This window comes from Octopus bimaculoides, chromosome 6 (assembly GCF_046866305.1).
Source record: "Octopus bimaculoides isolate indiv1 chromosome 6, ASM4686630v1, whole genome shotgun sequence".
NCBI lineage: Eukaryota > Metazoa > Mollusca > Cephalopoda > Octopoda > Octopodidae > Octopus > Octopus bimaculoides.
In genome coordinates, this window is record NC_142933.1 from 46,186,259 (window position 1) to 46,198,907 (window position 12,649).

Below are 12,649 nucleotides of genomic sequence, written 5' to 3' on the forward strand. Positions count from 1 at the left end.
CGAACTATGACCAGAAACATTGTTTATGAAGCAGCCATCTAAGTGAATGCAGATATGCAACGTATATACTGAGCTTGCAGAATATGAAACAAAAATCTTGCCTTTTTTTGCTGCCAGAAAAGCAATGGCTAGCTATAAAATTAGTAATAAAAATATGTCAAAGAGTAACTTTCGCCATCAGTAAACAAATATTTGGAAATGTACTTAGCTAAGGTAAAATGTACTACAAAACTACGTAATTAGATCAATAACTAAGCTTCATATCTTCAGCCCAAGGCAAGCTTACGTATAAAAAGGTCATTGCATCCAAAGTGAAATTTGTACAGCAATAAATATAAAAAGTAGTTATACCTTTCTGTCTAAGAGAAAAAAAAAATCAAACACCAAAAAAACTAAACATAATTCAAAAGAAAAATGGAAGATTTTTTCACACGTTTCTAAAAAGTAAAATTAAACTCAACAGATTCTTAATCAGTTAAGAACAAGCATTACTAAAGATGAAATACCATAAGTATTCCAGCGAGATATTTCCTATAATGACAAGGATAGTAAAAGTATGTAAGAGAAAAAGTGAAAAAGAAATTAATGTAAAAAAAAACTTACATTTTCAATTTGTCCATTGCCTGGTAGATGAATAGTTTCAATTTTTAATACAAAGCTTTCTTTCATGTAGCCGGGATTCTGGAGAAAAAGAAATAAGGGTAGTAAAGTGCATTTGCAGTACTAACAGTTTCCATGTAATATTTACACTACAATATCAATTTTCTTCAGGTGTTACACCACAAATATATATATATGTATGTATGTGTGAATGTGCATATTTGTTTACAAAAGTCACTTGCTATGAGCAGCGTTATTTTTCTTATTTTTCCTGTCAAAGAATCATTCACTTTACACCTTCGAAATACCTTACTTGAGAAACAGATAAGGAATAGTGACAGGAAGATCATCGGGTTGTAAAGCAATGCTTCAATAATAAACACATGTAACCCATTAAAAAAACAAACAAACAAAACAAATGTAAAGCAAATGAATATAGTAATTTAAGAGCTGTAAATTATATCAAATTATATTTTACATGTTGCAAACAGCTAATATAAAACTCACTATAGTGGATAAAGAACCTAATATGGGTATGGTGCTTGTATAAATAATATTTGCATGTGTGTGCATACAGTTTAAGTGTTTAAGATGTGCATTATTCATACATGTGTGATAGGGATATACACATTTGTACCTATTTATACATATACACATACAAATATATATATATATATATATATATATATATATATATATATATATATATATATATATATATTACAAATTAAAAGGGTAAAGGATTATCAATTTATTAATTAATAAATCAATTAACAATTTTTACCAAGCCCATCGGTATGAAAGCACCATTATTGGTGGAGAACTTATTTAAAAGCTCATATATATTTATAAATATAATTAAGGGATCAGCAAATATTTGCTTCACCGGTATATGGTGAAGCAAATATTTGCTGATCCCTTAATTATATTTATATATATACACAGAGTTTCTACAGCTGGTTGGCGTTAGGAAGGGCATCCAGCTGTAGAAACTCTGCCAAATCAGACTGGAGCCTGGTGTTGCCATCCGGTTTCACCAGTCCTCAGTCAAATCGTCCAACCCATGCTAGCATGGAAAGCGGACGTTAAACGATGATGATATATATATATATATATGGACATTTGTGTGCATTACAAAGTAAATTTATAAGTTTGAGTTTATATTTATACTGGTATGTGTGTGTGTGTGTGTGAATACATGCATATACAGACACGCACACAAATAGTAATGTATAAATAATACTAGAATTGAAATCCTCTTTATGTATTCTTTGTTTTAAGACAAAACTGCACATTGTCATGATAAAATGTTTTGATATTAATGCATAGATCCATGTGCCTGAAAATTTTCAAGAGAATCCAACCCTTAAAAGTCTCAAAAAGTAAGATTCCAATCATTTTATACTCTCATTTTATATAAAGCTGTCACCATTTTATCAAAATGAGAAGAAAATGAGAAAATGTGCTAAATGTACACACACACAAATAAATAAATAAATAAATAACTACAACTATGTGTCACCCAGAACATAGTTATACACAGGGACACATATATAAACACATATATGAAAATCAGGCATACAAACACATATGAGAGGGTGCTGAAAAGTTTCTGGCTTTAAGGGTATCACAAAAGACCTGGCTGGAGGCCCAACCTTCTAAGTTCTTTAACAGAGCTTAGAAAACTTGAAGGACCACTGCATAAGTGTGTGAATCTGAGAGGGAAATATGTTGAATAAAATCATAATTAACTGATCCTCCTGTATTTTCTTTTACCTAAAGCCAGTAACTTTTCTGTACCTCCTCGTAAAATAATGAAAACTGTATACAAATTTACACATACAAAAAGACATAGGTAGACTTAAATACAACATTTAAATAAAATAAAAAAATATCATTCACACACACACAGAGTTCTCTAAAAAAAAAAAAAAAAAATCACACACTTGGTCCAAAATCTCACTTTCTCTCTTTTTCATTTTCCACCTCCCTCTATATCTCATCTATCATCATCACTGATTTTATACTCAGTTTCCATGTTGGCATGGGCTGGATGTTTTGACAGGATCAAATGGGGTGGAGGAAAACATTCCTCCAGTGTCTCAGTTTTGGCTGGGTGGCATTTTAATGGCATCAGCACTAGTGAGGTTGCCTTGTAACTTACAAGACTAAAGAGTCCTCCCAATTAAGAGGGAAAATACGAGATAGAATGGTTGCTCTATGTGAAGTATTGAGAGGTTAAAGTACAATGGGAGGCGTGTACATATACATGTGTGTGTGTGTGTGTGTGTGTGTGTGCATATATAAAAGATCAGAACAGTACTGGAGGAGTATTTCTCATCATGGACAAGTGAATTTTGGAAGAGGGGCCTTGCAAGTTGACCAGATAAATGGAAGAAGATTGTAGAAAATGAAAGAGAGTATATTTTACATTAAAAAAGAACTTATTTTGGAAGATGCAGTTGTATGAATTGCAGGAAGAAAAATGTAAGATTATAATATTTTCAGTGTCTTTTTTAAAAATTTTTAATATAAATTTCAACTACATAACTATAAAGTACAACCAGAAGAGAATGTTTACTCTTCAAGCAGAAAATACTGTTTTTATCATATATTCTCATAGAGACTTTATATTTCACAACAAAGCCAAAAAATGTGTAAAATATACATACCAAATTGTAATTCTCATTACATTTAGCACTGAAAATCGTCAGTGAGATTCAATATTTTATATAAGATGTCAACATAAGAACATTTATAAGGTACTTAATTAAATAGTTGCCTACTTGAATATACTCTAAAAATTTATTTATATTACAGCTCAATCAAAAACTGTTGTATCACCCAACAATTATTTCTTCATTGTAATTAACCCTTTAGTATTCAAACCGGCCAGATCAGACCTCTCACACTTACTCTACAATGTCATTCTAAAAATAAATAATCACATCATCAAAATTTCAAAGCTATGAGAAAATGTACGATAAATTTAAAATAATGTGAATAACATTTGACAGAGTAATCTGAATGCTAAAGGGTTAAGACAATTATCAATCAGTCATATTCCAGAAAACAAACAGAAACAATGTCATCATAAGAAACTTGCTGAACTCAAACAACTTACTGTGATTACTGTTCGGCAATATGGGTAAGCATTCCAAGCCTTTTCATGGATCTCCAGCGAACCCTTTGGGGCTATAATTCTAATTATATGTGGCACTTTACTGAAAATGAAATAAAAAGTAATTAAAACAAGCAATTGCAATTAAACATGTAAAATAATTGGCTTTACAAATACATAATTCTTTGATGTACATATGCACAAAATTTTCATGACACACAATTACAATTTATTAATCCTGGTCCACTAGACACCTCTTCAGATGAATCAAAACTGCTTGCTTTAGAATATTCATATTCTAATTAAAGCTTACCATAATTTTCAGTAAGTAATTATATTTGTTACAAGCATCAGGTTTAATATATCAATAAATAAAAAATGATATTTCGATAAACCACAGCAAACTCATTATTTTTTTTTATCGAAATACACAAGCAGTAAATTTTGCTGTATATATAGTCACTAAAGAATTAAGAATTCTTCTTCATTTTAACATCACAAGACTTAAATCTTAAAATTAAAAATTCTTGGCACCATCACAACTTAAAGATTTACATGCAAAATTCAAAAGTTGAGATTTATTAAAAATAAAACAAGTAAAAAATGTTCAGTTTTCTTACTCATTCAAATGGTACAACTTGTGTGTGTATTGGCCCTCAGTATAACGTTTGTTATTTGCACATAATGGTTCAGGAGGACAATGTGTCGTTGCATTAAATGGTTCATTTACTAATACTTCAACACCTTCTCCACCTCCAGTTTCATTTTTACTTGTTTCAGCTACTGAATATAATTGAGCTATCTGGTACTGCAAAACAAAAAAAAAACAAAAAATTTTAAGACATGGTATAAACTAAATTGGACTAATAGATCAAAAAGAAATACAACTTTTTGCATGTGCTGCCAACATCTTTTCCAGTTTTGGAACATGCTTTCAATAGTAAACAGTTTTCACCAAGAATTTTTCCTCATCTCTTCTGTGGATTTCAATTTTGAGAACAGAAAGTTTGTAAGGGCCAAATCCAGAGAATAGGGCAGCAGGATTATTCTTGCTCTAAAGCAGTGATTCTCAACCAGAATGCACATAAGATTTTTGGGGATCAACACAAACAAAATAAATTATGTTTACAGTATTATTTTATGGGTTCACAAAAAAATTTTGCTTTAGATATATTTATTGAAAGACACAGCTAGGTTTCTTTCTGCAACGTTTTACTTAGTTCAACTTACACAAGTTAGTGTGTGAAAAACAAAATTGGTATTTTAAAAGAAGTATCTATAAAAGTAGTCTTTAAACATTGAATGGCTATGGGGGTCCACTGCTGTAAAGTCATAAGGAGTGACATGATGTGTGAGCAGATATTCTGTTGTGATGTAGCACCCAGGTTTTGTTTGTCCATAATTCAGTCCTCTTCCTTCACACTACCTCTCAAACACCTCATGTACCTGACCATCTAATCATGTGAAACCAATTAAAAACAAAGATCAGTGATAGATAAATAGATAAATGATATTATTTAGCTGTAAGTTAGAGTTAGACACCAGATATACTTAGCATGGAAAGAAGCTGAAAATAAGAGATTGGCAATTGTTCTATGACAGAAGGATCAGAGGCATGAAGTGTTCCAGATTGCAAAGAAGTACGCTAACATAAATAACAATAGATAATGTCATCATGGAAAATTATGAATGGATAATAGTAATAAACTTGCCCTTACTAACATCAAACAGAAAGAAACATGGAAATGCAACCACAAGAGATTAATGATTGAGGAAAATATGTGCAAGAGAGAAGTACAAACTCAAATTGAACTTGTTAGCCTTATAGCCAAAAGAGTAATTAAAGATGTGAAAACTGAAAGTAACAAAAATAGCACACCTAATTAGAAAAATAACTGAGATGAGATACAATCTAAGTTTGTATCAAGGTGGTGTACCACTAATGCCCGTTTCCTAGCAAGACAACTACAGAGAAAATTCTTAGCTAAGAGCGGGCCACTACACCTAGCATTTGTCTATCTAGAAACCATTGACAAGAGACCATGCTTTGTAATCTGATGGTCACTAAAAAATTAGGTCTGTAATAGTAGCATAGCTGCAAGCAAACTGTAAAGCTTCTGTTAAAAATCTCTCAGTGATGGAAGGTGAAATTAAATGATGTCAAATTGAATGAATTTACAGTCGCAATCGTTGTGTAAATTATCAAATCAATCCAAAACTGAAGACTTTTCTTTCAGAAGAGAAGTTTAGTAGATTTATAATTTTATCATTGTGTCAAGGATAACTTGCTAACTCTACTTAATTCACAGTTGAGTTAATAAATCTTACTTATTTATCTAATTATACACTAACGAAACTATAATAAAAGCCCATTTACCTACCAACATTATATTGAACCTCAGAGTCAAAAAAGAAAACATGACAGCTTACTGACAACAAATACATGGTCCAAACACCAGGAAAATTCCTCTTGACAAACATTTAGATCAATAGCCACTCAGCAGGTGAATTCTAAACCATTCCCATTATGCCAATATGTAGTAATATAAAACAGATCAACAAAGATTTAATAAAGAAATTTTTTATTGAAAAATATACATCGAGTTTAAATTGATAATTTTGACATTGTGAAAAATATATTTATCCACTGCTCTGCAAATATTCAAAATACATAACATTACCTCCCTTATTACCTAGTGAATCTATAATATTGAAGCTACTGCCAATACAATATAGCTTAAATGAAGACTAATAGCCAAACATTACATATGTAGATTACAACAGTCCTCTGCCATGAGAAATGAAACTGGTATGTAATAACGTATTTTAGAATGTGTAAAAATGCATTTTGAAATAATTTGATTTTAATAATATACTCTGGAATAAATTATTGTTTTCTCTCTCTCTCTCTCCCTCCCTGGGCAAGTTTCTTCCACTACAGCCTTGGGGCTGACTAAAGCCTTGTGAGTAAATTTGATATACAGAAACTAAAAAGAACCCATAATGTGTGTGTTTGTACATGAGCACTATTGCCTCCTTGACATTGTGTGACAGTCATAAGCAAGGGTCACCATCATGTAAATGGTGTCCTTTGTTTCCAATCTTAAGAGACATATCTGGTTGCGGGGAAATATTAGCTTACTTGGAAACAGGTGAGTGGCTGGTGATAGGAAGGACATTTAGTAGTAGAAAAATTTGCATGACCCATGAGAGCATAGAAATATGCATGTCAAAATAATTATATATATATATATATATATATATATATATATATATATATATAGTAAATCCAAAAAAAGAACAAACACAAAAAAAATGTGGTACATGAAAGTATTAGCAGACGCTCAGGGAAGGAAAGAAAGATGGTTTAATATTTTGAACAATGCTCTTCTTCAGAAATAGAGTAAAGTCCAATAGAAAGGAAGATGGAAGAAAATCGCCAACGATTCACATGTGATTAGATAAGGTGAGGGTTGGCAACGAGTACAGTGAAGAATTCCAGGTAGAGGTACAGGTCCACCAAGGTTGAGTCCACAGCCCCCTCCTATTTATCATAGTCCTCCAGGCGATAATAGAGGAATTCAAGACATGTTGCCCCTGGGAGCTCCTCTATGCTGATGACCTTGTTCTAATTGCTGAATCACTATCAGAACTAGAGAAGTTTCAGGTGTGGAAGCAAGGATTAGAATCGAAGGGCCTTAGAGTCAACCTAGCTAAAACCAAAGTCTTAATAAGTAGAAAGTAGACAAACCACAAACCCCTTCAGGTAGATGGCCCTGCTCGATTTGTAGAAAAGATGTAGGTAGAAACTCTATAAGATGTACCCAGTTTAAGCTATGGACACGTATGAAGTGCAGCAATATCAAAGGAAGGCTAACTAGCAAGATAGTTTTTGTATGTGGCAGATGCTCAGGAGCAATAAACACTGAAAATGTGCAGAGAACAACTTCTGCCAGATTCCAGGGAGAAAAACTAGAAGTAGTTGCTAGCTTCCATTACCTAGGTGACCAAGTCAGTAGCGGGGGAGGGTGTGCTGAAAGTGTAGCTGCTAGAATAAGAATAGCCTAGGCAAAGTTTAGAGAGCTCTTACCTCTGCTGGTGACAAAGGGCCTCTCGCTCAGAGTAAAAGGCAGACTGTATGATGCATGTGTACGAACATCCATGCTACATGGTAGTGAAACATGGGCCGTGACTGCTATGGACATGTGTAAGTTCACAAGGAATGAAGCCAGTATCATCTTCCCATACAGCCTCACACTCAACATGAAGGCCTACATCCAGTGCTTGGAGGAGGTAGTGCTACCCTGGGTCAAGAGGGTGGCTGATGGAACACCCTATATCTGGCAACAGGACTCTGCACCATGCCACACAAACTAGAGAACCTAGTCATGGCTGTTAGACAATTTCTGCAATAACATCACCCCTAACATCTGGCCATCTGTCTCCCCAGACTGCAACCCACTTGATTATTATGTGTGGGGTGCAGTTGAGCAACAGACCAATAAAACTCCTTATAACACCAAAGATGAGCTGAAGTCAAAGATTATGGCAGTATTCACCAACTTAAACAAGGAGACTGTCCAGAAGAGCTGCAGGAGATTCCGAAGTTGTGTGGAGGCCATGGTTGTAGCAAATGGCAATATTATTGAATAAATTTACTCCTTAATTTTCAAGATATTTTAAAGTAATTTTGGTAAATATATCTGTTAAAATGTGATGTCAGTGTCATTTTCATTTTTGCGTAATTTAGATGACAGTTTATTCACTGCACCGTGTATATACATACATGCACACAAACTCACACACACTAAAAAGAAACCTGACCAGGCTGCCTGTTACCAGATGTTTCCTATCCTGGCTATATGGAGGCATGTTTAATATGCACATGGACATCATATTATAAGTTACTCTTAATCTCTCCTCCTCAACTACTTATATACTTCTAAATATCCTCACTTACATACATTAGAAACAACAGCCTCCCTCAACTGTTTTCCCTCCTTTTCCTTACATTTATATATATTAGGACCTATCCCATTTCGACAACTCTACTTCCTTAAGATAGAAAAGAAGCTATGCAAAGATAAGCACCACTTTTGTTTTGCTTCCTCTTTCATCTAGTATTTCTCTATAGATATTCTAATGTGTAAAATAGCTTCTCTTCACAATGTTTTTCCATTGTAGTGTGAATAAAGGTAGTCAGGGTGTGTGATAGGATAATTAAACTGACTAATTATAGACAATTCAACATCAATACTTATCTCTGCATATGCTCTACAGTTAGGATTGATTGAAGAACAGAACACTTATTAAGTGTTGAGTATGTGCATAAATCAGACTGCAACAACTCATTCTGCAGACCAGCTCAGAAATCTATTCATTACAACTTTTAGCTTCTGCTATCCCTCTGAGCCTCTAAAATATATACATGTTTTGCAACAGTCAAAGTTTTTCTACATTACAGAAAAGAATGACCATTGAAAATGCAATAGAAACTGCCATTAATGACATGCTGTGCATACTGAACAACCAGTTGATTCAATCTAAGCATTCAACAGTTTATTATGGTTTTCCAGCTGTAGACCAACGACAAAATGTACCTAGCAAACCAGATGAATTAAATCTTTCAGCTAAAGTCTAACAGAACAATCACATATGCTCAATAACAAAGATAGGACTGTCTCTGAGACAATCAAAACAAAAATTGACAACAACGAAGATAACTTAACAATTACTGATGCTCTAGAAAGAACAGGTAAAACTTTACTGCTGAACTTGAATTGTTGCTGTCCTAAGTAAAAATGGCTTGCTGTAGTTTCATCAGATGTTGTAGCTACACTATTGAATAAGTTTGAAATTTTAAGGTATTTCCATTATTTTGTCCAACCCCTGTGTGTGTGTGTGTGTGTGTGTGTGTGTGTGTGTGTGTGTGTGTGTGTGTGTGTGTGTGTGTGTGTGTGTGTGTGTGTATATATATATATATATATATATGTATATATAATATATATATATATACACACACACACACTTATGTTCATACTGACACAATGTAGTAAACTAGAAGATGCATTAGAAAATTGGATAAAATGCTTTGCACTATTTGTTCTGGATTTACATGCTCTAATTTCAAATCCCACCAAAATCAACTTTGTATTCTATCCCTGTAGGATCAACAAAATAAAGTAACAGTCTAGTACTAGGGTCAATTTAATTGACCACCAACCTGTACCAACATGCAATAGTCTAGAATGGTACAGTAGAGCTTGAATCTCTTCTAAAGCATGCAGTTCCTACAACAGGTGAAGTGACACTTGGAATACATAGCTGATATATCAACAATATTAGTAATTTGCAGGATTTTCCAGAATGGAGACCTCTATACAGTCTATGTTCAGTTTGGATCTTTTTTAAAACGGGGGCCACATTTTTCATTAACGAAACACTTTGAAACTTGGATCACTGGTAGAATGTGTCATATAAAACATCTTTTTCTCTTAGTCTTCTTAAAAAAAAAACGAAATCCATAAATTATTCCATGTTAAAGTTGTCGTATTTCTGTAATTTCAACCAATCACTGACGTCCATTCAGCCGATATACATTAAGTGCCGACTACATAAACAAACGATTCTGAAACAATTAACCCTAACCCTAGGGTTAGAGTTAGGGTTAAAGCAAATTTAAAATGAAAAAAGCAAATAAAACGAAGAATCGTTTGTTTATGTAGTCGGCACTTAATGTATATCGGCTGAATGGACGTCAGTGATTGGTTGAAATTATCGAAATAAGACAATTTTTTACATGAAATAAATTCAAATACAAAAATATTTTTCTGTTCTATAACACAAAATAGATAAGTATACGAAGTTTGAAAGTCTTTCGGTACCAAAAGCACTACGTAAAACATTAATGAAAAATGTGGCCCCCCGTTTTAAAAAAGATCCTTCAGTTTTAATTTCTGCATGTAGCTGTTGATGAGGGAGTCTGGGAAGTAGGATATAGATAAAGTGAATGTGGAGTCAGCAAAAACAAGGGATCAAACACTTTTCTCTTAGCATGTTGGTGAGTGAAGGTTTGTCTCTCAGAAGGATAATATGTTTAGTATAGTCCAGAATTTAATGTGCATCTTTCTTGATATATGATTTAAAGGAATGAATAAAATCTACAGAGAAAATTAAAATTTTTCATGCTTGCAACAAAGATCAAATCAAATTCTTGATATAAAGCAAAGTTATTTTTTAACCTTTAAGTTTTAAATCAGCCAAACCGAGCCAAAATATTCTACCTGTTTTATGTTCAAACCAACCAAATTGGGTCTTACCTTACAATGTCATTCAAAATATATACAATCACATCATCAAAATCTCGAAGGTACAAGATAATGACTGATTAAATCAAAACAATGTCAATAAATAAGAATTATAATACATTTTAATCTGAATGCTAAAAGGTTAAATCTCAATCAAAGAGATTATTGACATGTTAGTGTTGTAAATGAAGATAAAGATTGAAGCAGCTACACAAAAATTATGATTTGCAAACAATAGCACAAAGAATTATATTCGCATATGGTGATGGAACACAAATCTTTGGTGTGGTTGCAACAGCATGGTCTGTATTTATAAATATATAGATATTCCAACCCATGCTAGCATGGAAAGCGGACGTTAAACTGTTGTACTTCAGGAGTATCAATTTGCCAATAATAAATGCATACACTGGTTCAGTTTCATTTATTTATTATTTGTCAATTGCTTAACTATTTAACCAATTAACTAACTGATTTGCTTGATTAATCATTTAGTTAATCAATCAGTTAGGTTTGTCAAAATCCATTCACAACCTCATGAATAGCATGCCCTCTCTACTTCCAGGTCTGCTTCAAACCTGTCTGTTTCTTAGTTTATAGTTTCTATATTTATGTAACTGTACAGGTATGAAGAACATGAGGGAAAGGGAGAGAGAGAGAGTGTGAGTGCATGTGTGTGCGTGCGCGCGTAAATGTGTTTTCGTGTGGTATAGTTGATTTTGTAATACGTTTGAGAAGACGTATATCTGCACACACACACACACACGTGCGCGCATACACATGTGTGTGTGTTAGTGGATTTTGTGAAGGGTGTGGATCATAAAATGTTTATTTGTTTATCTTCATTTATTTTATGATTAGTGCTTCTGTCATTTTGATTGGACTGTGTATGAGTAGGTGTCAGTGTATGTGTGCGTGTACTGTCCAGCTGTGTTACTTGTGGGAAGGTATGGATCAAATTACAATTGAATGACACTGTCTTTTATTCCAATAACTCAAAGAAATAAGTTTGGGTATTGATCAATTCCCCACACACACACACACACACACACACACACACACACACACACACATGCATAATGCACACAGATGTGTGTTTAACACACTCATGTAGTGGCAGGGGTGGTGGTGGTGGTCTCTACATTTTTATAGAAGTTTTTTTTAAGTGTCAGTATCACTCACCAGAGTGCACACACTGTCTTTCTTTCTCTCTCTCTCCCCCCCTTCCTCTATGTTCTCACTCACACAACTACATAACTACTGAACCTACAAGCTAAAAGGCACAAAGACATGAAGCAGACTTAGAGAGGCTGTATCATTGACGAGGTTGCAAGTGGCAATGGAAGGACTTTGTTTAACATAACTTATTGATTAACTGAATAATTAAACAAACAGTTAAATCATAGGTTAAATAGTTAAGCCAAATGACAAATAATGAATAAAGAAATGAACCTGAACCAGTGAACATGTTTATTATTGGCATAACGACCCTTCCAAGATACAACAAAATATGTTTTAACTCATGAATTCAAGTCAAGGATCTTGTAAATGAAATACAAAAATGAGATATTCTACTATCAAGTATAGAGAATATAAATGACCAAGAAGGTAGTGGATCTAA

The 12,649-nt window shown here is 33.3% G+C and overlaps 1 protein-coding gene across 2 annotated transcripts in view; it reads right to left on the minus strand.

Moving 5' to 3' along the window:
* LOC106873653 (phosphatidylinositol transfer protein alpha isoform) overlaps window positions 1–12,649 on the minus strand; it is a 70,843-nt gene that overhangs the window by 16,529 nt on the left and 41,665 nt on the right. For both annotated transcript variants that reach the window (XM_014921106.3, XM_089353822.1), the window contains exons 3-5: window positions 4,342–4,529; window positions 3,725–3,824; window positions 604–681 (exon numbers count right to left, since the gene is read on the minus strand). In XM_014921106.3, the coding sequence (XP_014776592.1) occupies window positions 604–681; window positions 3,725–3,824; window positions 4,342–4,529 (366 nt within the window). The remainder of the gene's footprint in view (window positions 1–603; window positions 682–3,724; window positions 3,825–4,341; window positions 4,530–12,649) is intronic.